This window comes from Phascolarctos cinereus, unplaced genomic scaffold (genome assembly GCF_003287225.1).
Source record: "Phascolarctos cinereus isolate Bilbo 61053 unplaced genomic scaffold, phaCin_HiC Scaffold_7;HRSCAF=346, whole genome shotgun sequence".
Classification (NCBI taxonomy): domain Eukaryota; kingdom Metazoa; phylum Chordata; class Mammalia; order Diprotodontia; family Phascolarctidae; genus Phascolarctos; species Phascolarctos cinereus.
The window spans coordinates 167452186-167478419 of NW_027556180.1; the positions used below are offsets into that span (position 1 = coordinate 167452186).

The following is a 26234-nucleotide window of genomic DNA, read 5'->3' on the forward strand; positions in this document are numbered from 1 at the left end:
CTCCAGGTAACTACTGTATTTAGAGGTCTAAAAGTTGGTTAGCTATGATTAGAAAAGCAACAACTCAGACCCAGATGGGGTTGTTAAATTGTCCAGAAAAGTGCCTGTGTTACAGAAAGTTGGAAGCATTTTAACATTCCCTGGCGAATCCAGTCTGGTCAGTGTATTAAAAGCCTGGCTGGCTTTAAAGAATGTTCAGATCTAGCTTGCTTCAACCTCAAATGGTCTACCACAGTGGTCTTTGTATGTGGCTGAGGGACAGAGAAGGTATGCTTGAAACTTTTGTCTATCTACTCTCTCTGAAACTGCAATTTTAAGTGGGCAACATCAAGAATAATTTTCTTTGGAGAATTCTGTCAGTTTGAGTGAGGACAGAGGAACTAAGTGATTCATAAAATAATGAGATGATTAATTTGAGGAAATGATATTTCAGAAAAACAATTTTTTGATGATGACAATTTATCATTGTCATTCATCTTACACAAATCCCTAATTTTGTTCAGCTGGAGACTATATCAAGAAAACCAAAGAGACAGGTCACTGTCTGAAATGCATGTTATAAGAAAGACATAGATGTAATTCGTAATTACAATAATATGTGACATTTATATAGGATTTAAAGTTTAAAAAGCACCTTATACATTACCTTATTTGATTTTACTTGAACTTAACAAGGTGAAATCCATTGGGAATAAACATAAAAATCTTATACTTTGGTTCAATAAATCAACTTCACAGTATAAAATGGAAGCAGGATGGTTAGACAGCACATGGTCAGAAAAAGAGCTGGGAGTTTTAGTGCAATTCAAGTTCAATATAAGTTAGCAGTGAGATGTGGTAGCCAATCAAGTTAATAGAGGCTTGCTTCCAGAAATAAGAGGTGATAGATAGTCCCTCTCTGGTCAGTTCTGGTCATACTCCATCTTTGCTTCTTGGCGTCACAGTTGCAAGACATTGGTAAACTTGACTGCCATCTAAAGGAGAGAAACTAGCACGGCGAAGGGCCTTGAGTCCATGTCATATGAGAATAGGTAGAAGGAACTGGGGAAATCAAGGGAGACAGAGAAGTTTAAGTCTTTCAAGTGCTGTCATGTGGAAGAGGGATTGGGGAGGTTTGGTTTGACTCCAGAAGGCAGAAACAAGAAAAGATACATCCTTCTTTGTGTGTATACACACACACACACACACACACACACACACACACACACACACACACACAATCCCTCTTGTGTATATGTATATATATATATATATAATATATATATGTATATACACATACATACATATACAAACACACACACATATAAATATGTATATGTATATATGTGTGAACATACATATATAATAGTGTATATAATATACACATGTATATGATATTACACTGCATGTATGTATATAAAGATATAACTAGATATATGTGCACATGTATGGGTGTACATATATAATATGCATGTTATCTGTGTATATAATATATGTATAGCACATATATTGTATATGTGTACATGTATAAGCATATACATACATACATACATAAGAGCTAGAAAATGGCAAACCACTCCAGTATCTTTGCCAGGAGAACCCCAGATGGGGTCATGAAGAGTCAGACAAAACTGAAATGAATGAACATCAACAACAAGCCGTACACATATATGTGTGTATATATACATGTTCTCCATATATGAATAAATGTATATATGGAAAATGCCCCTTTCTTAAATAATCAGGGCTGTCCAAATGTGGAATGAGCCTCTATGGGCAGCAATGGTTTCTTCCTCCTGGAGCTCTTCACATAGGGGCAGGATTACCACTTGGCAGGTATATCTTTCCAGCTCAGGGGCAGGGGCTCCATGATTTCATGATTTCCTCCTCAGTGCTCAAATGGGTCTAAGATGTCATTAACATTGGTATTTCCTCCAATGATACAAATGAATAATCAAATTGTTAGTCCATTGCCTCGTGGCTCTACTCACTATCCTTATAAATTCCTCATCCAAAATGCTCCCTTCCAGGGCAACACTTCCTTATATCATGGTGCCAGCAGCTATTGGCTCCTGAGAACAGAAATCAGTCAATGCTACAAATCAGGGCTTGAATTTACTGTTTTGTTTATTGTCTAGACTAAACAAAGTGATTAAGAAACTGTTAATAACAGAGATTAAATTTAAAAGTGTGTCACACTTTTTCAAAGAGGTGGTTGTTAAATATTTGTTGGCATAGTGAATAGAGTACTGGGCCTGGACTTAGGAAGATCCGTGTTCCGATCTGACTTCAGACATTTACTAGCTATGTGACCCTAGGCAAGTCACTCAAACTCTGTTTGCCTCTCATCTCTAAAATGGGGATTATAAAGCACCTACCTTTTCAGGGTTGTTGTGAGGATCAAATGAGATAATAATTGTAAAGTGTTATAAAAATCAACCAATTAATTAATTAATTATTTGCAAAAATGGGCACAATTCCTGGTGCATATCCTCCTCCTCCTCTTTATATATGTTATCTTTCCTTATTAGAATGTAAGCTGTTTGAGGGCAGGGACTGTCTTCCTTTTTATAGTCATATTCCCAGAACTTAACACAGTGCTTGGAATGTATAATATGTGCTTAACAAATGCTTTTTCATTTATTCATTCATCCTTATCTTCCACTTTGTGTTAGTCTTATCTATTTCTTCCATAAATTCATCCTAGGGAGCATACTCAGCATGAGAGGGGTTTCGCTCTTTTCTAGGCAGCTAGGATAATAATAGCACCTTCTTCCTAGGGTTGTTGTGAGGCTCAAATGAGATAATAATTGTAATGTGCTTAGCACAATGCCTAGCACCTAGTAGGTGCTATATAAATGTTAGCTATTATTATTATTATTATCATCTTGACATTACAAGGACATTTGTGGAATACGTGGGATGTCAATCATGTGACCATCCTCTTTTTTTCTCATATATGTCTTTGATAACAATCTTTTGCTTTTCCTTTGTAATTTCTACTTTGTGCTGCATGACACCGTGTTCATGCTCACCACATAAGCCCTTTTCTAGGGCCCTTTGGATGATCTTCAATTTAAATTCTTTGAGAACCGTGGCATGCTATGACTTGTAGCCATAGTAAAACACCAGAACAATTTTGGTATTAAAAAGATGGGCCTTTGTTTCAGGGAAAAGGTGGGAGTCATTAAAATAGTTGTCATTTTCCAAAGACAATCCAGTTATCGCTTCTCCTCCTGTTCAATTGTAGGCCCAACTCATTGTCTCTTTGAAGTGTCCTAAGTTCTACAGGATGGCAGCTAGGTGGTGCAATGTATAGAGTGAAGAATCTGGGGTCAGGAAGACTCATCTTTCTGAGTTCATATCTGGCCTCAGACACTCACTAGCTACGTGATCCTGGGCAAGTCAGTTAACTCTGTTTGCCTCAGTTACCTCATTTGTAAAATGAGCTAGAGAAAGGAATGGCAAACCACTCTAGTATCTTTGCCAAGAAAACCCCTAATCGCGTTCCAAAGAGCTGGATACACCTGAAAAATGACTGAACAAAAATAACAGCGACAAGTTCTCTAGTTTACCCATCCAAGTATAAACTGTAGTTTGGAAAAAAGAATTGTAGATGTTTTCATCCACTTGTTTTGTTAGCTTGAACATTTTGGAATCATTGTTGATCTCATCCTGCAGGCTCTGTCATGTTTTGGGACTTGGTCAGGAAAACTCTTCATTTGGGCTTTCACTCTGATTAACAGGGCAAAACTCAAGACAAAAAGAATTAACTTAAATTAAAAGGATTTTATTATAAGCACATCAAGGCAGTATCACAGTTGACTGCCTGATCGCTGAAGATCAGCAGTAGCTTCAAGCTTACCTAGGTAACTTAACACAATTTAGATAGGTCCATCTCAGCAAAAGGGATTGGGCCCTTGCATCTCAGTTCCTCCTCAACATAGCAAGAATGTGACAATTTGCATGTAGGGGTGCGTGACAATAAGCTGCAGACTTGGTGTCTCCTTCCCCACCACAGCCTCCCCCAACACTGGTTGATAAGTAGGGCTGGGAACAATGGGATGCTGGGTCAACATTAACTTTTTTTTTTTGCACTTAATAATATTCTGTTTTTTCCAATTATATGTAAAGATAGTTTTCAACATTTATTTTTGTAAGATTATGCATTGGCTTAACTTCTAATACTATCACCACAATGTCACAAAGGAGTGTCTGGAGGACCTTACCAGTCCTCAACTTGGACCGTGTTCTGGATGCACTTTATAGAAGGCAAACTCCTTTGCTGAGCGTATATCTCTCTGAATTGTACCTCAGACGATAATGATAATGATTTTCTAATCAACATACATGGCCTATGAACATGGATATCCCTGCTGTGTAGCTTCCACGGTACTTTATGTAATTTTTACATACATTTGAGGGACACCTCATTGGAGGAGAGCCTTTAAGTTCACATTTTCTTTTCTACAGGTAGCTAGGTGGCATGGTGGATAGAACATTAATTTGGAGTCAGGAGGACCTGAGTTCAAATGCTGATTTGGACACAATAGCTATGTGAACTTGGGCAAGTCACTTAACCTCACTCTGCCTCAGTTTCGTTAGCTCTAAAATGAAAATAATAATAGCAATCTCCTCCCAGGGTTGTTGTGAGGATAAAAATAGGGTATTTCTAAGCCATTTTGTAAATGTTAAAGCACTATATGAATGCTAACTATTATTATTATTGAATCAACTGCATTTTAAAAAATAAACACAATAGACTCTAAGAAAAAAACATCATGTGCCAAAGCATAAAAAAGCATAAAAAAATCCTCACCTCAGGGGCCAGGCTCTTTAGAACATAGAAGAACCAATCAGCTAAGTGGTTCTGATAGGCATTGTTTGTTGTTTATTTATTTGTATGCATATCTATCCATCCATCTATCTATCTGTCTGTCTATCTATCTATCCATCTATCTATTTCCTACTCAGTGTTTCTGTCCCGTGGCTTTATCTGACTTAGGTAGAAAATCCTTCTTCTTCTTACTTAGTTTTCAGTTGCCAGTGATATTCCATTACATCCATAAGCGGTGTGCCCCAGTGAGACTTTAGCAAAAGTTGAAGGTCTTCAAAAGCTAAAATATGAAAACATTGAAAGGTAAAAGGGAAAACCTTGAGTTGTAAAATTGACATTCCCCACTTTAGAAAATGTGTTGTTGTTCAGTTGTTTCAGTCATGTTCTACTGTTTGTGACTCCATTTGGGTTTTCTTGGCAGAGATGCTGGAGTGATTTGCCATTTCCTTCTCCAGCTCATTTTATATATAGATGAGGAAACTGAGGCAAACAGAGTTAAGTGATTTGCTCAGGGTCACACAGCTAGTAAGTGTCTGAGGGCAGATTAGAACTTGAGGAGATGAGTCTTCCTCATTTTGGGGCCTGTACTCTATCAACTGTGCCACCTAGCTGTCCCTCTAACTGGGTCTACTAGCTAATTATTAAGAGAAGTTGACCAATAGTGGATTGTTAACTAGTAGGAAGATAGCCAAAGACAGAATTACTCCTAGAATTCTGGGAGTAGTAACAGCTACCCTTGTGGGAGAGAGATGTGAATTGGGTGAGTAAACCCTAAGGGGGCATTACACATTCATATACGGTAATTTGTCCAGCCATTCTTCAGTCGATGGATACCCTCTTTGTTTCCAGTTCTTGGCTACAACAAAAAAACCTGATATATATATATATATATATATATATATATATATATATATATATATATGTTTGTTGATTTAGTGCTTTTTCCTCATTCTTTTACCTCTTTGGGGGTATAGACTTAGTAGTGATATTACTGATTCAAAGGGTTTGCAAGTTTAGTGACTTTGGGGCATATATCCACATTACTTTTCGGAATGGCTGCACAAATTCATAGCTTCATGAACAACAGTGTACCAGTATGCTTCTATTCCGTTGCCTCTCCAACAATTGTCATTTTATTTTTTTGTCATCTTTTCCAGTCTGATGAAGGAAAGGTAGAACTTCCAAACTGTATTAGTTTGCATTTATGAAGCCTTTTTTTTTTCTTCACGTGGATTGGATTTCTTTTGATAAATGCCAGGTCGTTTTTTTACCATGTGTCTATTGGGGAATGATTCACTATTTTATATTTATATAGGGCTATGAAACTTTTCTCACATAAACTTGCATAGTTAACTGTTTTCCTTCTCATTTCAATCACATTGATTTAGTTTGTACAAAACCTTTTCAATTTTATGTAATCAAAATTGTTCATTTTATTTTCTGTGGTTTTCTCTATCCCTTGTGTGATCATGAATTCTTCCCTTAGACAGAGATCAGAGAGGTATTTTTTCTTTGTTCCACCAAGATGTTTATTTATGTGACCTCATTTTACAGATGATGAGACTTAAGACTAGAGAGTGAATAAGGGAGTCAAATGACTTATCCAAAGTCACACAGCTAGTAAGCAGCAGAGCTGAGATTTGAACCTAGGTCTTCTGACTCCAAATTCAGTTGTTTCACCATTGAAAGTATATCATAGGGCAGAGCCAAGATGGAGGAGTGAAAGCAGTGACTTGTTTGAGCTCTCCCCCAAACCCCTCCAAATACTCATAAAAAATGGCTCTAAACAAATTCTGAAGCAGCAGAACCCACAAAAAGACAGAGTGAAACACATTTCCAGCCCAAGACAACCTGGATGATTGATCATAAAGGTATATCGCGCCGGGCTGGGAGCGCAGCGCAGCACAGCATGGGTGCACAGGCCGCAGCAAACCTGGAGCAGGCCTCAGAGCACTGAATCGCAGGCAGCTGTGGAGGTTTCCAGACTCCTCAATCCACGAATGCCAAAGACAACTTAGAAGGTCAGTGGGAAAAGTCTGTTTCTGTCAGTGCTGAGAGAGGAAGGCGGGGTTTCAGCACTATTCCCCAAGAGTGTGTGTGTGGGGGGAGCTGCTTCCCGAGCTTCTGGCCCACAGATTGAGCGGGAATCCAGTGGCTGATCAGAGAGGGATTGCAGGGATCTCTTTGCCAGTGCTGAGGCAGGAATCTCTTGCTATGTGCGTGTTTGGATCTGGGTCACAGTTCTGGGCAGCAGTGCTGGGGGGAGGAGGAGCGCTGGCATGGTGGAGCTTGTAGTAACCTTGGACAGGAAGCCCTCCTTACAGTTACAGGACAGAAAGGAGTACTTGTGGTCACAGGCCAGGAAAGGAGTAAACACCTCGCCCCTTATCATACCACCTTGCAAGAACTGAAAATTTACAGGTCCCTACAAGTATCTCTGAAAACAGCTGTACAAATCCCCGAAGCTTGGGACAGTACCCTCTCCACATTGGAAGCAGACTCTTACCTTAACAAAGAGTTTAAAACTCAAGTAATTGGCCGGGATCATGAGCAAGCAGCGCAAAAAGAGTCAGACTATATTATCTTACTTTGGTGAAAGAAGATCAAAATATACAACCAGAAGAAGACAACAAAGTCAAAGCTCCTACATCCAAAGCCTCCAAAAAAATATGAATCAGTCCCAGGCCTTGGAAGAGCTCAAAAGGGATTTGAGAAGCAAGTAAGGGAAGTAGAGGAAAAACTGAGAGTGATGCAAGAAAATCATGAAAAACAAGTCAACAGCTTGCTAAAGGAGACCCAAAAAAATACTGAAGAAAATAACACCTTAAAAAATAGCCTAACCCAAATGGCAAAAGAGGTCCAAAAAGCCAATGAGGAGAAAAATGCCCTAAAAAGAAAAATTGGCCAAATGGAAAAGGAAGTCCAAAAGATTACTGAAGAAAATACTTCCTTAAAAATTAGAATAGAGCAATTGGAAGCTAGTGACTTTATGAGAAATCAAGACACTGTAAAACAAATCCAAAAGAATGAAAAATTAGAAAACAATGTGAAATATCTCATTGGAAAAACAACTGACCTGGAAAATAGATCCAGGAGAGAGAATTTAAAAATTATTGGACTATCTGAAAGCCATGATCAAAAAAAGAGCCTAGACATCATCTTTCAAGAAATTATCAAGGAAAACTGCCCTGATATATTAGAACCAGAGGGCAAAATAGAAATTGAAAGAATCCACAGATCTCCTCCTGAAAGAGATCCCAAAGGAAAACTCCTAGGAATATTGTAGCCAAATTCCAGAGTTCCCAGGTCAAGGAGAAAATATTACAAGCTGCCAGAAGGAAACAATTCAAGTACTGTGGAAACACAATCAGGATAACACAAGATTTAGCAGCTTCTACATTAAAGGACTGCAGGGCATGGAATATAATATTCCAGAGGGCAAAGGAGATAGGATTACAACCAAGAATCACCTACCCAGCAAAACTGAGTATAATCCTTCAAGGGAAAAAATGGCTATTCAGTGAAGTAGAGGACTTTCAAGCATCCTTGATGAAAAGACCAGAGCTGAATAGAAAATTTGACTTTCAAATACAGGACTCAAGTGAAACATGAAGAGGTAAACAGGAAAGAGAAATCAAGAGACTTATTAAGATTGAACTGTTTACATTCCTGCATGGAAAGATGATATTTATAACTCATGAGACCTTTGTCAGTTAGGGTAGTTGAAGGAAAAAATTATATAATATAGATGTAGATAGATAGATAGAGGGCACAGGGTGAGTTGAAGATTAAGGGGTCATATCTGGAGAATAAAATTAAGGGATGAGAGAGGATGATACTCAGAGAAGAAAGGGAGAGGTAGAATGGGGTAAATTATCTAAAAAAAAACGAAAAGAAAAGTCTTACTGGAGGGGAACAGGGGAAGGTGAGAGGGAATGAGTGAATCTTATTCTCATAGGATTTGGCTTAAGGAGGGAATAACATACACATTCAATTGGGTATGGAAATCTGTCTTACCCTACAGGAAAATAGGGGAGAAGGGGACAAGAGAGCAGGGGGATGATAGAGAGGAGGGCAGATTGGGAAAGGGGGTAATCAGAAGGAAATACTTCTGAGGAGGGACAGGGTCAAAAGAAAGAATAGAATAAATGGGAGGGCAGGATAGGATTAAGGGAAATAGAGTTAGTTTTTCACAACATGTCTACTATGGAAGTGTTTTGCATAACTGCACATCTATAACCTATATTGAGTTGTTTGCCTTTTCAATGAGGGTGGATGGGGAGGGAGGAAGAGAGAAAATTTGAAACCTAAAGTTTTAAAAACATATGTTTAAAAAAAATGTTTTCACATGCTACTGAGAAATAAGAAGTACAGGAGATGGGATATAGAAGTCTATCCTGACCTACAGGAAAATAGAAGGGGAAGGGCATAAAAGAATGGTGGAGAGATAGAAGACAGGACAGACTAGGGAAAGAGATATTCAGAATGCATGCCATCTTGGGGTGGAGGGAGGGGTGAGATGGGTTGAAAATTTGGAACTCAAAAACTTGTGGAAGTGAATACTGAAAACTAAAAGTAAATAAACTTATATTTAAAAAAAAAGAAAGTATACCATGTTCCCCAGTTGATAAATGGCCAAAGGATATGAACAGGCAGTTCTCAAATGAAGAAATTAAAGCCATCTATAGTCATATGAAAAAATGCTCTAAATCACTATTGATTAGAGAAATGCAAATCAAAACAATTCTGAGGTACCACATCACACCTATCAGATTGGCCAACGTGACAAGACAGGAAAGTGATAAATGTTGGAGAAGATGTGGGAAAATTGGAACACTAATGCATTGTTGGTGGAGTTGTGAAATAATCCAACCATTTTGGAGAGCAATTTGGAACTATGCTCAAAGGGCTATAAAAATGTGCATACCCTTTGACCCAGCAATAGCACTTCTAGGGCTATACCCCAAAGAGGTCATGCAAATGGGAAAAGGACCCACATGTACAAAAATATTCATAACAGCTCTTTGTGTGGTGGCAAAGAATTGGAAATTGAGGGGATGCCCATCAGTTGGGGAATGGCTGAACAAGTTGTGGCATATGAATGTAATGGAATACTATTGTGCTGTAAGAACTAATGAACAAGTGGATTTCAGAAAGACCTGGAAAGACTTGTACAGACTGATGCTGAGTGATATGAGCAGAACCAGGAGAACGTTGTACACAGTTAACAGCCACATTGTGCAGTGATAATACTGATAGACTTAGCCCTTCTCAGCCATGCAAGTATCTAAGACACCTCCAAAGGCCTCACGGTGGAAAATGCTATCCACATCTAAAGAAAGAACTATGGAGTTTAAATACAGACGGAAGCATACCATTTGCTCTTTTTTTGCTTCTGTTTTGTTTTGTTTCCTCTTTCTTGTGATTCCTCCTATTGGTTCTAATTCTTCCTTACGACATGACTAATGTGAAAATATGTTTAATGGGAATACATACATACAGCCTATATCAGATTGCATGCTGTCTTGGTGAGAGAGGTGGGGAGAGAAGGTGAAAATAATTTAAAACTCAAAAGCTTATAGAAGTGATTGTTGATAACTCAAAATAGATTGATAAAGAATAAAAAAAATATAGAAAAAAGAAAGTATAACATACTGCTGTGAATGAAAGCATGTTAAATGGTTTTTCTCTCTGGGTTTTGTAGATAGGCCCACCCATCAGACTGAACATGTATTGGCAGCTTCTTCCAGATAAAACATATTCTTTTACTCCCATATAAGTAACACACAGCTTTAATGTGAAATCACAAGGGACAGGGGACTGATCTGTTTAAAGAAGCTTTTTTACATTTCAGGCCTATTGTTTTTTGCTCCAAAATGCCATTAATGGGACTTATTCCAAAGTACAAGCTGGAGTTAACTAGGGTACTATGTGATGTTGTTTTGGTACCAAAACACTCTGGTCTTTGGATTTTTTTCTATTTTTTTTTCTTTAGCCAAAACATTTTTTCAATATTTGGAAAGCAACCGATGCTTGAAACCCTGGTCACTTCCTTTCCATAATGAAGTTATGATTATGCTTTCCATTTACCAGATGTTCTTCTCCCTGGTGCTTTAGTTGATTTCTAGAACTAATTGAACTGTTCAAGGTAGTATTAACTGCTATGGTAATATAACCAAGTAGAGTTTGAGTCAGAAATCAGCTCCCAGGGGAAAATGGATGTTCTCAATCCCTGCGAATCATCTTGGATTCTGGGCAGATGGGCCCTCTTGCAATGGCTGGCACACGTCATAGACGTAGAAGATGCTGTTACGTTGCAATGCACACTTTTAAACAGAAGTTTACTTAGCCACTTTGGCCAATAAGTATGTTACAAATAGAGTCTTCTTCTCTCTAGGATCATGGTTAATAAGGGACTTTCAAGAGCATAGGAACAACAACAACAAAAACAACCCCCTTATTCAGTATTGGGGAAGGAAGGAAGATGAGGTTTGGTTTTTTTTCCAGTTGTTCTTGTCATTCTTATACAAAACTAATGTTAATTTCGTCTACATCAGCCTGGTTTTTTTATATGGATTGTGTCTAGTAACACCTTTCTTAATGGCCAGACTGTTTGGGAGAAGCCTGGGCACTGGGCGCTTGGTTGAAGAGTTTGCTAATATACCCTCAAGTTCTGTTCTTTTCTTTAACATCTCTATTATTCACAGCTGGGAAGGAACCTTTGTGTTGTATAAGTTGTAGTATGCAGTGACAGGGTATCATGAGTTCGCTGTGTGCATAATTCTATGTTATGAAAACCTTTCACTGAATTCTTAAATTGACTGGTTTGAAATGAGCATTGTATCATGCCTTAATCAAAACTTGCATAAGAACTTGCAATCATAAGAACTTGCAAAATTGGCGCAGGATATCAAGGAGAAGGGAAGGGAAATATAAGCTCTTGATCCGCCCTTATTGTCTAACCCTGGCTTATAGTACACCGTTTGGTAAGTGACTTCATTCAAGTGTTTGTTTCCAGTTTTTACATAGGACTTCAGAATCATAGAAGTGTAGAGTTGGAAGGGATATCTGAGGTCTTTTAACCCAACCCTTACATGAAGCATGAATCCTTTAGGCTACCTTCCCACTATGGAGTCCTATGTTTGCTAAGATATGGTTGCTATCTTTTGGGGAGAATAAAATAAATTGATTCTTATATCAATAACTCCTTTAATGATCAATATTACCTTAAAATGCATTTATTTAATGTAATTATTTTTGTGTGTGATTGTATAAATAATACACAGATTAAATTGTACTATAGTATAATCCTATATGCTCAATTCTACAACAATCTTAAATTTAGAATTGTACATTGTAATTATATGTTTGCAATCAAGTGCAGTATCACTGTAATATATGAACATATGATTAAAAAAAATTAGCGCTAGTCTTAGAATCAAAAGACCTGGGTTTGAATCCCAAATCTGCCACTTCCTGGCTGCATGACCTCACGGTAGTAATTAGCCTCTCTGAGCATCACTTCTCTCATTTGTAAAATTGGGGTAAGTGAGGCTTGATCACAGGGTTTTGTGAGAAAAGAACTTTGCGAATCTTAAAATATTGATACCATCCTAGAACCTACTTTACTGGTTTGTCATGGTGAGGAAATGAGATAATGGATGATTAGGCCCTGGGACATTCTCTTTCATATGTGGGCCTCACAGAAAATCTTCCCTAGACATGAATGAACTTCCCCACCAATACCTTTTATCAGCCAGAGGACACCTTAGACATCTGGAAAGACATCTTATCAAATAGGATAACAAATAAAGGGATGGCAAGGTTCCTTTGATTCACAAATGAGACACACTCTCCCACAGGTTACCATACCACCAATGGGGAAGAGAACTGATAAATAGGAATCACGCATGAGAGGAACAAACCTAGGGATCATATGTGGCCAGGACATACGCATAAAATGATACAAATACAGGATGCATACATGGAGGGTACTGCTACAGGAAACATGTGTGGCTAGGGCAACCCAGTTCTGATGTTGCTGCTGCTCTCTTCCGAATTTCTTTGTTCTTTATTAGTCTGTTGATCAGTTTGCTGGTCTCATGGTCACTGAAGGGCACATCACGTCTTCTGGGCATTGAATCTCTAGTTGAAGTTGAGCACTGCTCCAGTGGTCACTGCTGGATGTTCCTTAGCATATCTCTGCTTCCGTTTTCTGAGCTTTATCTTTTTAGAACCACCCAATGGTCCTCTCAGCTTTAGTCTGCTACACTTTGGTAAATGGAAAGCCTTTTTATGTGGGTAAGATCAGACTGACAGCTTTTTAATCATAGCCCTAGAGGATGAGCTACCATATTCAGTTTTGGGGCAGCCAAATAAAAACCAGCTAAAGCTCCCCAAATCCCCAATGTGAAGATTTTTTTTTCAGTCCTACATCTGGTGTTGAGCTCCTTAACTCAAACTACTGTATTTCTTAGAGTTGAAAATTCTGAGGATTCTCTGGAGCTAGGCATAAAGAAAGAGTAATTTGATCTAGAACAAAAGCCATGTGAAAGAGGAAACACAATTGTATTGACTCTCTTGGACCACATTTCTGCTTTTATTATGTATATCTGTAAGGTGCAAAACTCTTTGGCTTTGATGCTATATATTGTCCAGCAGTTGGACAACATATAGCATATATTGTTTGTCTCTTTGTATTTGAACAGTGCTTTGTAAGACATGGAACACTATATAAATGTCAACTATTATTATTTAGCCACTACCTAATCAATTGGATTATAAAATTATAAATAAATATAGGCATCTTTTGCTTAAAAGAACCTCACTAGAATTCTGAAATTATTGACACTTGAATTAAAGTTGCAAATTCACTACAAGGAAGAACAACCATTTTGTACTAAATACCTTTTTCTGTTTCTGCCTCTGATCACAAACCTTAGTTTCTACTGTGGTTGTATATTGTAGCCCACACTTCAACCTCAGAGTATCAGGTAACAAATAAGCAGCAATTTCAAGTAGTGGGTTAGGGAGTAGAAGGAAGGAGGGAATAGTAAAGTTGTCTAGGTTACTTTAATGAAAGGCTTTAAAGTAGAGCAAAGCTTTTTCAAAGGAACGTTGAATTGTGAGTCCTGGAGAACTTTGATCTAAGTTTCTAGACTGAATTGAAAAGATCATCTAATTAGAAGACTGAGACAACTGAAGGATTTAATTTGGGTAGAATGTCTAATATGGTAAATATATATTTAAAAATTTTTGAAAGATATTTTTATTTGGGGGTTGTGTTAGAGGAAAGTGGATCCATTATTTTTTTTTGTTTTGTTTTAGGACTGTGGGCCTTACTAATGAGCAGAGAAAAATCATGCTAAACAGAATTTGCCTGTTCAGAAAAAACAAATTTTATTTTAGGTTCATTCAATGTCAAATAAATAATATCCCCATCTGTGCTGTAGCTGACATGTATTTAGTGTTTTAAGGTTTATGAAAGTACTTTCTTCACAATAACCTGTGAGACGGGTAGTATCTTATTTTTGGGGAAGCTTAATTGCATGTTGAATGACCAGAAGGAAGGTGTAGCATTTGGGAGAGAGATAGAGTCAAGGGAACAATTTGCTGAAGGGCAAATAAGCCCATTTGAAGGCAGAGCTGAGGAAGGAAGACTTATCCATCCTGTCAACGAAGGGGTCATTAAATGCACTCTAAGCCACCATTGGCTTAAGGACCTCAGTTATTCTTTCATCCTTATTTGACTTAAAGCTATGGATTATTCAAGTCAATAGAAAAAAAGTAAATTTTTCAAAGATATTTAATCAAGAAGGTTACAATTAGCTAATAAAACAACAACAATCACCAGAGTTTGTGTAGAATTTTGTGGTTTGTAAATTGCTATACATGAGTTATCTCCTTTGATGCTGCCCTGTAAGGTAGGTGCTATTATCCCTGTCTACAGATAGAGAAACAGGCTGAGAGCTTATTTGCCTTAGAGCTGGATAGCTAATTGTCTGAGTCAGGATTTGAATTCAGGTCTTCGTATCTCCAAGTTCAAGGCTGTATTTCTATGCTACCTAAATAAGTTGAGAACCAAAAGAGCAGCACGACAGAAAATACGGTGGGAATTGGAATGAAAATGTGAGACACTAGGGATACATTGTTCTGTTTGAAGACTTATTTTCCAACTTTGGATGGTGATAAATTGAAATTATTTTCCAGCTTATGTTCAAGGATTTACCGCCTTGATAATTATCATCTTGGGAATCTTCATTGTCTATGTAATATACAGGTCAGTTTGTTTTTAAAACATTTTTCAAACTTATATTTAGGACTTGATATATAATGAAATTTTGGGAATGATGATTCTGAGGTCCTTTCCCCTCTGACTTCATGATCCTATGATTCCTTGCCTTCTGTAAGCCTATTCCTCCTGCTGACCCACCTTCTTCTCCTCCCCACACCACTTTGGATTTCACAATGTGGAAGGAGAAGCCCACCACTACAATTCCTGTCTCTATTGCCTTTCTTAAACTTGAGCAGGATTTTTTTTTGGGGGGCAATTGGGGTTAAGTGACTTGCCCAGGGTCACACAGCTAGTAAGTGTCAAGTGTTTGATCTGAGACTGGATTTGAACTCAGCTCCTCCTCACTTCAGGGCTGGTGCTGTATCCACTGCACCACCTAGCTGCCCTCCTTTTGCAGAATTTTTGCCATTGTTCAGCTCACTGTCCAGGCTTGTTCTCCTCAAAACCCTAATTCATAGTCAAGCTTAGTGCTTATTGTCCCAACTCTGCTGATAGTCCATTTGAAATCAACTACACATTTGCTCTTCAAATCCCAACCTTGCTGAGCGCCTAATGCTCCCATAGTGGCCTTGGCTCCATCTTGTCACACAGCCCTCCCCTGCATCTGGCTTCCTGGTCTTGCCTTTGGTCTACTATCTTTCCTCCTCCCCCTTCAGATCTCATTCTAACATCTGAGAAGCTTTCTTCCTCCACTGGTGAACCTAGCTGTCAGATGGAATAGGATGGCAATGAGGATAGGAGAGTGGTAAGAAAAGGGAAAGGCTGAGTGATGCTAATGGGTGCTTCGGAGTATTAACTCATGAATCATACAGTTATGGACCTGGAAAGGTGCTGGACCAAAATGGAAGAAATCTCCTAAATCTCACCAGTGCTCTCTCTTGTTCCCCACTAACCTTACCCAAGAACTACTTATTGAGGCAATAAGTATTCATTAAACACCTATTACTTGCAAGGCACATTGTTTATCATGATATTCGGAGAGGACATTTTGTTACTCTTTGACAGTGTTACTGAAATCCCCTTGGATGGGATCTGCTTTTCTATGTCTAAACGATTGGTCAGTTCTTGTCCTTTGAGGGGGAAGAATGCCAAGCATTCTGACTATCTTGTCTTGTCATGATTCCTAAGCACTTTGTTCTTTGTGATATCAGAGACAAGATCTACCTTGAAAAGAAAACTGGATTGTAAGGATATTTGAGTTCCAGTCTTAGTTCTGCCATTAATTAGGGTTTATCTTAATCTCTCATCACCTTATATTCAATGCCTGTGGAATGAGAGGATTGGAAGATTGGATTTAGATGGATTCAGTGGATTGGACTCCTATGTGCTATGATTCCAAACCCTATTAGCATGAGTAATTTAAGTTAACTTGTCTACTAGGCCCTGGCCCTTGCATTTCCCTACTATTCCATTCTAGAGCGGAAGGGGAAATACAGGAAAGGAAATGTGATAAGCCTAAAACCCCCAAAAGCAAGGGGTATGCAATCTTTGCTTTCCTAAGAACCCATGTGTCTAGATTTCTACTGTTCCATAATTGTTCTGAACTCTAAGGAAGTTACAGTTAGTTGCATTTTAGAACTATACTGAGCCTTTAGTTCAATCTCATTTAATAGATTAATAAATGGAGGCCTAAGGGTGTTACGTGACATAGTAGAATATAAGCTCCTTGAAGGCAAGGACTGTTTTCATTTTTGTCTTTGTATCCCTAGCCCCTAGAACTATGTTAATTATGAAGTAGGAATTTAATGAGTGCATGTTACATTCTAGAGAATGTAAACTCTTTGAACTCAGGGAGTGTTTCATTAATGTATTTATATTCTAGTAACTTATAGTAGCACATAACTATTTGGGGGAGGGTGTGTGTGTATTGTTTGAGCATTTGTTGAATTTAATTGAATAAAATTTGTCAGCAGAATTGAAACTGGAACTCAGTTCTTTTGACTCCCAATCTGGTAACCTTTCCATTATACTATGCTGTTGCTATTACTGATGATTTAAAATTATCATGAAAAAAAAATGGTCATTTTATTTATTTATTTATTGGTGTAAAAAAAAAGAAAATTCTAAGTCGCAAAGTTAATGTCTCACTATTTGATGGTTAAATGAGGGAATGGATTGGTAACCTGTTGAGGTTTCTGATATCTGATTTCTATGATTGAAATTCAAAATGCTATTTTTATCAGAGTTGTACAGTGCAGAAATAAAAAGTCAACTCAAAAGCTGTATGGATCACATCAAAAGAAGAACAAATTGAGACCTGAGCGTATCCCAGCCAATCAGGAGATATCTGATGAAGAAGGTACTAAGTTACTGTGCATAGAAATCATAGAGTTCTAGAATCTCAGTTCTGAAAGGTCCTTATAGGTCATCTGGGTCAAAGCCCTTGCCAAAGCAGGAATCTCCACCATTGTACTGCCTAGGAGTGGTAGACACCATGGTGTTCCGATCAGAAATGAAATAAATGAGAGAACAGTCCAATAGTATACTTGTTTTAAACAAACATGATGATTCTATTGTTAATTTAGCCATCCTAATTGGTCCCTCTCTCCCTGAAAATGCATAGTCTATGATTTTAAAAGATAAATGCTACTCTCAACTTTTATTTCCTTCTATTCTATTCCATTGCTGTAAAAACCCTTTTGGTGCCAACTTTTAAACATGACTAACTGAACCAAGAAAAGAAAATACTGACAGAGGACAGTGAGAAACTGAATCGTAAGTGGTCTGAAGATGAAGGTACTAAATCCAACTGTATATAAATTATAGAGGCCTAGAATTTCAGTATTTAAAGAGTCTTTATTGGCCCTAGAGCTCAAGTCCCTCCCCAGTGTATTAATCCCCTTTGCAACATTCCCTGAGAGTTGTAGACATCATGGTTTTGGAATGAAACGGTAGTTAGAAAAGTAAACCAACAGATAATACTACTTTTTAGAAAAATAAAATGATTCTGTCTGTAAATTTGGACAACAGTCTATTTGTTCTCTTTCTCTTTGTCTCTCTGTCTGTCTCTGTTTTTTGTGTCTCTGTGTGTCTCTGTCTCTGTCTCTCTGTCTCTGTCTGTCTATCTCTCTCTCTCTCCTAGAGTGGAAGGTCTAGCACTATAGAATGGTAAATTTCATTCTCAACTTCTATTCCCTTGCTACAAAACCCAATATGATGATGGAATGGAACTTCCTACTACTTAGTATTTATATGCATAATTCCCCATACCTTTCCCTTTTAACTGAACTTGACCCTTTCTCTTTAATGTTGCTTTTTCTTACTACAAAACTGTCCTTGGTTTTAGGAAAGCCTTAAAGAGGAATTAAGATAACTACCACTGAATTTATTACAATAGTTGAAGAGTACAGTGAATGGTGTGGAGTAATTAAGTATTCTTCCTTTGACTTTGACTAAATGGGCTTTCCACACCTGTTTAAGAACTCTTTGAAGGCCTTGAAAGGATCTTTTGCTCTGCCCTTTAACTCCAGTGACCTGTCAATGGGCCAAATCACATAAGGAGAACAAATCCTTCATGGAATAATAATAATGGCTGACATTTATTTAAAACTTTAAGGTTTGTAAATCCCTTTACTTATGTTATTATTTTATTTGATTCTATGTTTTTGTCATCATCACACAAGCTGGCTGAACATGTGGGGAACAGCTTTTTGTGGTGATTGGGAAGTCTCACCTTTACTATTACTTCTGGATTCAAAATTTCTCATTATCTCTGCCCCCAACCACTAGAAATACTTTGCTTCCTCTAGGTGTTGATCTCTTGTGATAAGACAAGTGAAGTATTTTGATTAATAGCAAAAGAGGGTAATGACAACAACATCAGACATGACATGGTAGCAAAAGATTTCTCTACCATTCTCTGTTTGAAGAGAAAATCAGGTAGTTCCGTGGCTTAGCATGAACCTCTCTTTTCCTGATATTACTGTAGTAGAGTTATCATTCATGGCATTTTCTAGGGAAGCTGCTGACCACACCATCCAGTCACCCTGTGTGCTGGTTTTAGCTCTGGACCTTGACTTCATCACTATCAAGGGATCAGCAGTATATGACTTCTAAAATTACCTATTTTGAACTATGCTCCTGGTCTTATGGACCTGGAGAAGGAGGAGGGAACTCTCTATGAATACAAGTTAAGGTTGGAGAAGGCATAGTGGATACCAATCTCTGCACTCTGTGGACATTCATTACCTTTCACCTTGGCTACTCCTTTTCTGTCTCCGCTTTCTAATTTGATCTTGCCTCTGGGATGTCTAGTATCCTTAACCACTGGTGCCCTACTACTTATAAAAAGCACCCTGCAGACCTTATCCTGGCATCTTCACCTCCAACCCCTTATCCCATTTATAGGTCTGAACCAAAACAGCTCTGTTGTCCAAACATGCATCAGCTAAAATGAATGGTATTACACTGAAAGCATTTTGTCTAGTGAAGAGTGGAGAGATCCTATTCAGTAACTAGTAGAAGGATTTGGAAATGGTAAGCACTCTGTGTTTCCTAGAATGCACGCAGATGTACGCATAGCTGGATTCCTTAATGATGTACCTTTTTTCCTAGAACAGCTCAGAAGAGACTCTCATCTTCCCTGCTTATGAAATATTCCAGTTATACTAGACTTTACTCAAGTGAAACTTTCCCTGAGGTGTCTACATGGGCTGATATTCTCCCTTCTTTCTTAAATTCTTTATTTTGGGGATGAGGGAAAATCTGCTGCTTTCGTGTTTATTTGTACCTCATATGACATCTGTCTCCCCCACCCCCCAACAAACCCTTACCCTTATAATCTTTAGAATCTTATTTACAGCTGAAAGGGACTTCAAAGTAGCTGCACGCCTTAGCATTCTTCTTGTTCTCCTAAAACAGTCTTTCAGTTGCTTTTCGCCATAGCTGCTACCCCAAAGCTCGGGATTCTTCAGGAGCCCTAGAGTCTGAGGATCTCCAGGTTTGGTCTGCTCCTTCATTACCAACCTGTAGCTTATTACAACTAGTGGGGCTGCCTCCAGAGCCAAGCCTTCAGCCAGTAAGCTTTCATCACCAAGACAGCCTTGACTGGCTCCCCGGGCAGGTTTGCAGCTTCTCTAGTCAGCCTCTTCGGATGAAGTTCTGCTATTATAATACCTCTCTTTTTTCATCCCCAGTCAATTATGAAATGCTATGTCCTGGACTTGCAGATCATGATTCCCATCAAATAGCTCTGTCCCAATTAAGGAATTGTAACCCTCTAAGCATATCAAGAGTCAGAAGCATTCCCAATATAATCATGGTGCCCTAACCAAAGGCATTGCAGTGGACTAGTAGATAGAGTGCTAGACCTGGATCCAGGAAGGCCTAGGTTCAAATCCCACTGTTGACACTAAAGGATCCTGGGCAAGATACTTAAACTTTCTAAATATCATTTCCTCCTTTATAAAAAGGGAATAATATTTATAGTATCCACTTCTAGAGGCAAGTAGGTTGCTGAGTTGATAGAGCGTTATCTGGAGTTGGAAAGATCTGATTTCAAATCTGGTCTCAGACATGCACTAGCTGTATGACCCTGGACAAGGCACTGAACCTCTGTTTGCCTCAGTTTCCTTAACTGTAAAATGAAGATAATAACAGCATCTACCTCGCACGATTGTTGTGAGCATCAGATGAGATAATATTTGTAAAATGCTTAGGTCAGTTTCTGGCACAATTTATATAAATGCTTATTCCCTTCTCCCTTTCTCCCCAAGGATTGTTGTAACAATCAAATGAGATATCATGGAAAGTTCCTTGAATAAATTTTTTTTTTTTTAGTGAGGCAGTCAGGGTTAAGTGACTTGCCCAGGGTGACATAGGTAGTAAGTGTCAAGTGTCTGAGGCCGGATCTGAACTTCGGTCCTCCTGATTTCAAGACCAGAGCTCTATCCATTATGCCACCTAGCTGCCCCCCCCCGAATAATTTAAAATACTTTATTGTTATTATTCCACAACCTTGATGTTTTATTGTGCCAACCTGGGGCAGCAAGAGCAATTGAGTGGCCTGCCTAGACTTGTAGTGCCCTTCCCCAGTCTCAGCCATGCCTAGGAAAGTGACACTATATTTCTTAAAAGGATGATAGATATTTTGAATCTATGGTACTCTTTCTTTCTCCAAGTTAATTTATAGTGGATAGAGTGCTGGATTTGGAGTCAGGAAGACTCTTACTAGCTGTGTGACCTTGGGCAAGTCATTTACTCTCTGTCTGCCTCAGTTTCCCCATCTATAAAATAGGGATAATAATAGCAACTACCTCACAGGGTAAGTGGGAGATCAAATGAGTTAATATTTATAAGGCACTTTGCAAACCTTAAATTGCTAAATAAAAATGAGCTATTATTATAGCTACTTTTTGTATCTGCTCCACAGCTTAGTGGATCAAGATCTTTGTTAACACAGGGACAATGAGAGTGTTCTGATATTTCTCCTGTACCCTAAGGACTTAAGTCCGTGTTCACAGGGAAATTTTTTTACGAAATCTTATAGGTAGCAGCGATTGAAAGAAATGAGACAGTTTCCCTTCTTAGGTGGCTTAATGATGCCAACTGAAAAGCAATCGCCACCCAAACCTTTTGTCTCCATTCCACTAGCACATATATGGTTGTGTCTCAATGGGGAAGAAGGGTGGATGGGACAAAAAGAGCCTAATCAGAGTTCACAAAGAAGCTGGCAATGCCCAGGTTTATACTGAGATCCATCGGGTTCCTTAGTAGCACTGATCATATTATTTCTTGGTTAATAAAACATTTGTCTGTCTTGTGGCATATAGAGATGTTCCTAAGACTTCATGAGATCTTGGTTTGCTGATTATTGTGATTAAAAATTGCTTTTGTTTCTTTTTGTTGTCATCTAGTTATAATGACAGTGCCAGCTTGGGAAGGAGAGTTGGAATAAAGGGACACGATAAAACCGAGGAGGAAATAACCAATAGTGATGATTAAGGGACAATTTCTTTGGCAGGTCAGGTTCCATTATTTTATATGATGGAGCTGTCATTTCATCTGGAGAAAAAATACAAATGTTATTTTCCAAAGTGCTATTTATGCTGCATTTTCCTATTCAATTCTATCTATCTATCTATATCTATCTATCTATCTATCTATCTATCTATCTATCTATCTATCTATCTATCTATCTATCTACTTTTATGGAGAGAGGAATTGAGGAGGGAAGGAAGGGGAGAGAAAAATGAAAATAAATTTATTAAGTGATTACTGTGTGTCCAGTACTGTGTGTGACAGATGAAAAGTCTGAGAGACCTAATTTCTGGGTAATTAATAATTAATTAATTATGGCTTGCAAATAGTTAATAGATCAAAGTCAGCAGTTTTCTCTCATAAACCAAAGAACCTCTTCCCCCCTCAACATTGAATGCTTAAAAAAAACAACCTTTGGGAAAGGGAGTGTACCTGAGAGTGGAAATCAACTCTGATTGGTTAATAACCAATAAGGGGGTGGACCTATTAATGAGGAGAGGGCAAAAAGTCTTCAGCTCCTCCTACTGAGAACATGATCCCATTACAAGAGTCAGCTCCCTCCAGCAATCTGGACAAAAGACTCCCATCTCTACCCCAGACTACTCTGACCTAATAACCTACTGGGGCTGGTTTCTGAATGAGGAAACAGGAAGGGAAAACCTTAATCCTAATGTAATAACTGATTATTAATATAAGAGAGAAATAATCATTTCTCTCATGTGCACAGCACTGGGGAACACAGATACAAAAGCAAAGACAGTCTTTGACCTTAAGAAACCTACATTTTAATAGGAGGTAACATATACTAAAGAATGATAACCAGGGAAGGTATTATGTTTTTGGAAAGTTACAGAGATGATGAGTGGAGCCATCTGTTCCAGGAGCCAGGAAGGAGCCAGGAAGAGTAAGAGGGAGTGTGGAGATGGGGGAAGGGGAAGATGTTAGAGAGAAGACATACACATTATCAAAGTAAATGGTGAGAAAGCCCCATTGTGAAGTGGCTGGGAGTGGGCCTAGATGTAGTGAGCAAGTAAGACAATCCCTACTTATAGCAGCAGGGTCCCAGGTTATAGGAGGTTGGGGGGAGAAGGGATTCTGTTGTTCAGGGAATGGTTTCTGGTTCAGGTGGAGGGCTGGTGAGAAGGTAGCCAAAAGAAGCAGAGCTGGAGCTGAAGAGAGAAGAGAAAGGGAGGAGGAGAAGAGAAATATTTGAAATATTTAATTGGAAGTACTTGGCTTCCCCTCCCCATTTTAACATTTTTATTTAATGTTTTGAGTTCCAAATTCTGTTCTTCCCTCCCTCCCTCTCCCTCCCCCTCCCTGAGATGGTAATTAGATATATAATATACATGTGCAATTATGTGAAGCATTTCCGTATTAGTTATTTTGAGCAAGATTTGAATAAAAGAAAAAATGAAAGTGAAAATAGCATACTTCAGTCTTAACAGTCTTAAACAAATACCATTTCTTTCTCTGGAGGTGGATAGTATGCTTCATTATCAGTCTTTTGGGATTGTCTTGGATCATTGTATTGCTGAGAATTGCTAAGTCATTCACAGTTCTCCATCAAACAATATTGTCGTTACTGTACACAGCATTCTCCTGGTTCTGTTTATTTCACTATGCATCAGTTCATGTAAGTCTTTGCAGGTTTTTCTAAAATCATCCTGCTTGTCATTTCTTATAGCATCATAATATTCCATTACAATCACATAGCCCAGCTTGTTTAGCCATTCCCCAATTGATGGACATCCCTTTGATTTTCAATTCGTAGCCACCACAAAAAGAGCTACTATAAATATTTTTGTACAAATAGGTCTTTTTCACTTTTTTGGGATGTCTTTGCGATATAGACCTCACAGTGGTATTGTTGGATCAAAAGGTATGCACAGTTCAATAGCCCTTTGGGCATAAGTACTTGGTCTTTTTATTCCTTTATTCCTTTATTTATTTATTTACTTATCTATTCATTCATTCATTCATTTATTTATTTATTTATTTATTTATTTATTTATTCATTCATTTATTTATTTATTTATTTATTTTTTGTACTTGGTCTTTTTAAAGGACAATATGTATAGCTAGCAAGGAACCTGTAGCATCTTCGTGACTGTCCTCTAGTTCATAGCTAATGTCTTCAATTTCAGGCACAATTCCTTCAATACAAAAGCATTGTCTATTGTGTGCTAGGTGCTGAGACTACAAAGATAAGACAAACAGAAAACCTTCTCTAGTTCTTGTCCTCAAGGACTTAACGTTCTCTGAGGTATACACTTACATGGCAGCAAGGTGGGGCAGTGGATGGAGCACTGGGCCTGGAGTCAGGAAAACCCGAGGTCGAATCTGACCTCAGAAGCTTATTAGCTGTGTGACCCTAGACAAGTCACTTAACCTCAGTTTCCACATCTGCAAAATGAGTTGGAGAAGGAAATGGCAAATCACTCCAGTATCTCTGCCAAGAAAACCTCAAATGGGGTCACGAAGAGTTGGACATGACTGAATAACAACAACAAAATATACTTACACAGATAAGTAAACACAAGCTATGGCTGTTCTTGGCCTCGAATATAGTTTGTTTCTGGCACTATCCTAGAGCTCATCATGTTGGAAACATTAGCTCCTCTATGAGCTGGAGACTAAGAGAATGGAGAAATAAGGTGAGTCATGGTCTCGTCTTCTAGGGACATGAGGCTATTTTGAAACCTATATAGCAAAGTTTGAAGGGGATGGAAAAAAGCTTAACCACAGTCTTTCTGTCAGCACTCATTAGGATGCCTTCTCTTTCCCCTTGTGGCTTGAATAAATAGGTATAATTGCTATTTAATTAGCACTTTAAGTTTGCAAAAATGCTCTACATGTATTACCTGATTCAAGCCTCAAAACTAATATGTGAGAAAGGTACTATAAATATTATTCTGATTTTATAAATGGGACGTTGAGGCCCCATTTGCTCACGATCAATCACTTAGCTAGGGTCAGAAGTGCAAGTTGAACCTGCTTGGATTGACTAAAGCATAGCATTAAATCTTTGCTCTATTTCCTGTTTGTGTTTCAGTAGGAATAAATTATTTCTAGAAGAAAATCTCACTTGTTTGGAATGAGCACTACCTGAATTTGATATATACACTTAAGAAAAAAAATGCAAATGAGGAAGAATTCACCCAGATTAACTATTTTGAAAATCTGAGAGCCTTATTAAAATTGCTATGGAATGTTATGCTATTTTATTTACATCACTTATTTCTTCTGATTGTAGTAAGTGAAAAGTGACTAATTCTTTGAAGTCTGGCTTCCAATCTCATCACTCAATTGAAACTGCCTTTTCCAAGTTCCTAGCCAGCTCTTAATAGCCAGATATAATCTTTCCCCAATCCTCATCCTTCTTGACCTATTTGCTGTATTTGACTCTGTCAACCTCTTCTTTTGGAAAGTCTCTCCCGGATTGTCCTCACTAACTAACATTTACATGGTACTTACTATGTACTAGGCACAATGTGCTTTACAAATATGATCTCATTTGATCTTCACAACAACCCTGGGAGGTAGATGCTATTATTGCCCCCATTTTAGAGATTAGAAAACTGACTTCTGGTTTTCCCCCTACTCATCTGACTGCTACTCAGTCTTTGCTGGCCCATCATCCATCTTACATCCCATGACCAGGAGTATTCCCCGGACTCCGGGCTTCTGTCCTGTGCCTTTTCTCCTCCTACTCTTGGTAATTCATCAATTACCGTTGGTTGGATGCACCTCAGATCAAAGGAGCAGAGAAGTAAAAGCTGCTCAACACTGCCCCCTACCTTGATGTGTGCATACCACAGGTAGTGGCCGTTTTCCTCCCTAACCAAATGCCACTGTCTTCTGTTCCACGCAGGTACACTACGTTCACGTTGGCATAGAAAGTAGTAAAGGAGGTTCCCCACGGCTGTACCTACCTGGGTATGGGAAGGAGCAGTGGGGGAACTTTAGAGGTTCATATCAGCACCTCTTTCCCCATCCTCTCCACTCCCCCATTTCTATTTATTTGTGTAGATATTTCCCCATATGCCTAGTATGGACATCTTCTGCAGCACCAAATGTTGGAAGCCTTTTCTTTCTTCAAGGTATATCAGGTGCCTCCTCCAAGAAGCCTTCCCAGACTCACCA

The 26234-nt window shown here is 38.4% G+C and overlaps 1 protein-coding gene across 1 annotated transcript; it reads left to right on the top strand.

Moving 5' to 3' along the window:
* Positions 1-13059: 13059 nt before the first annotated feature.
* On the top strand, positions 13060-22068 carry TEX29 (testis expressed 29). The gene is made up of 5 exons (XM_078147670.1): positions 13060-13117; positions 15026-15095; positions 17294-17409; positions 17787-17846; positions 21965-22068. Exons 1-5 carry the CDS (start codon positions 13060-13062, stop codon positions 22003-22005), a joined length of 345 nt encoding a protein of 114 aa, XP_078003796.1. The 3' UTR covers positions 22006-22068.
* The last annotated feature ends 4166 nt before the right edge of the window (positions 22069-26234 follow it).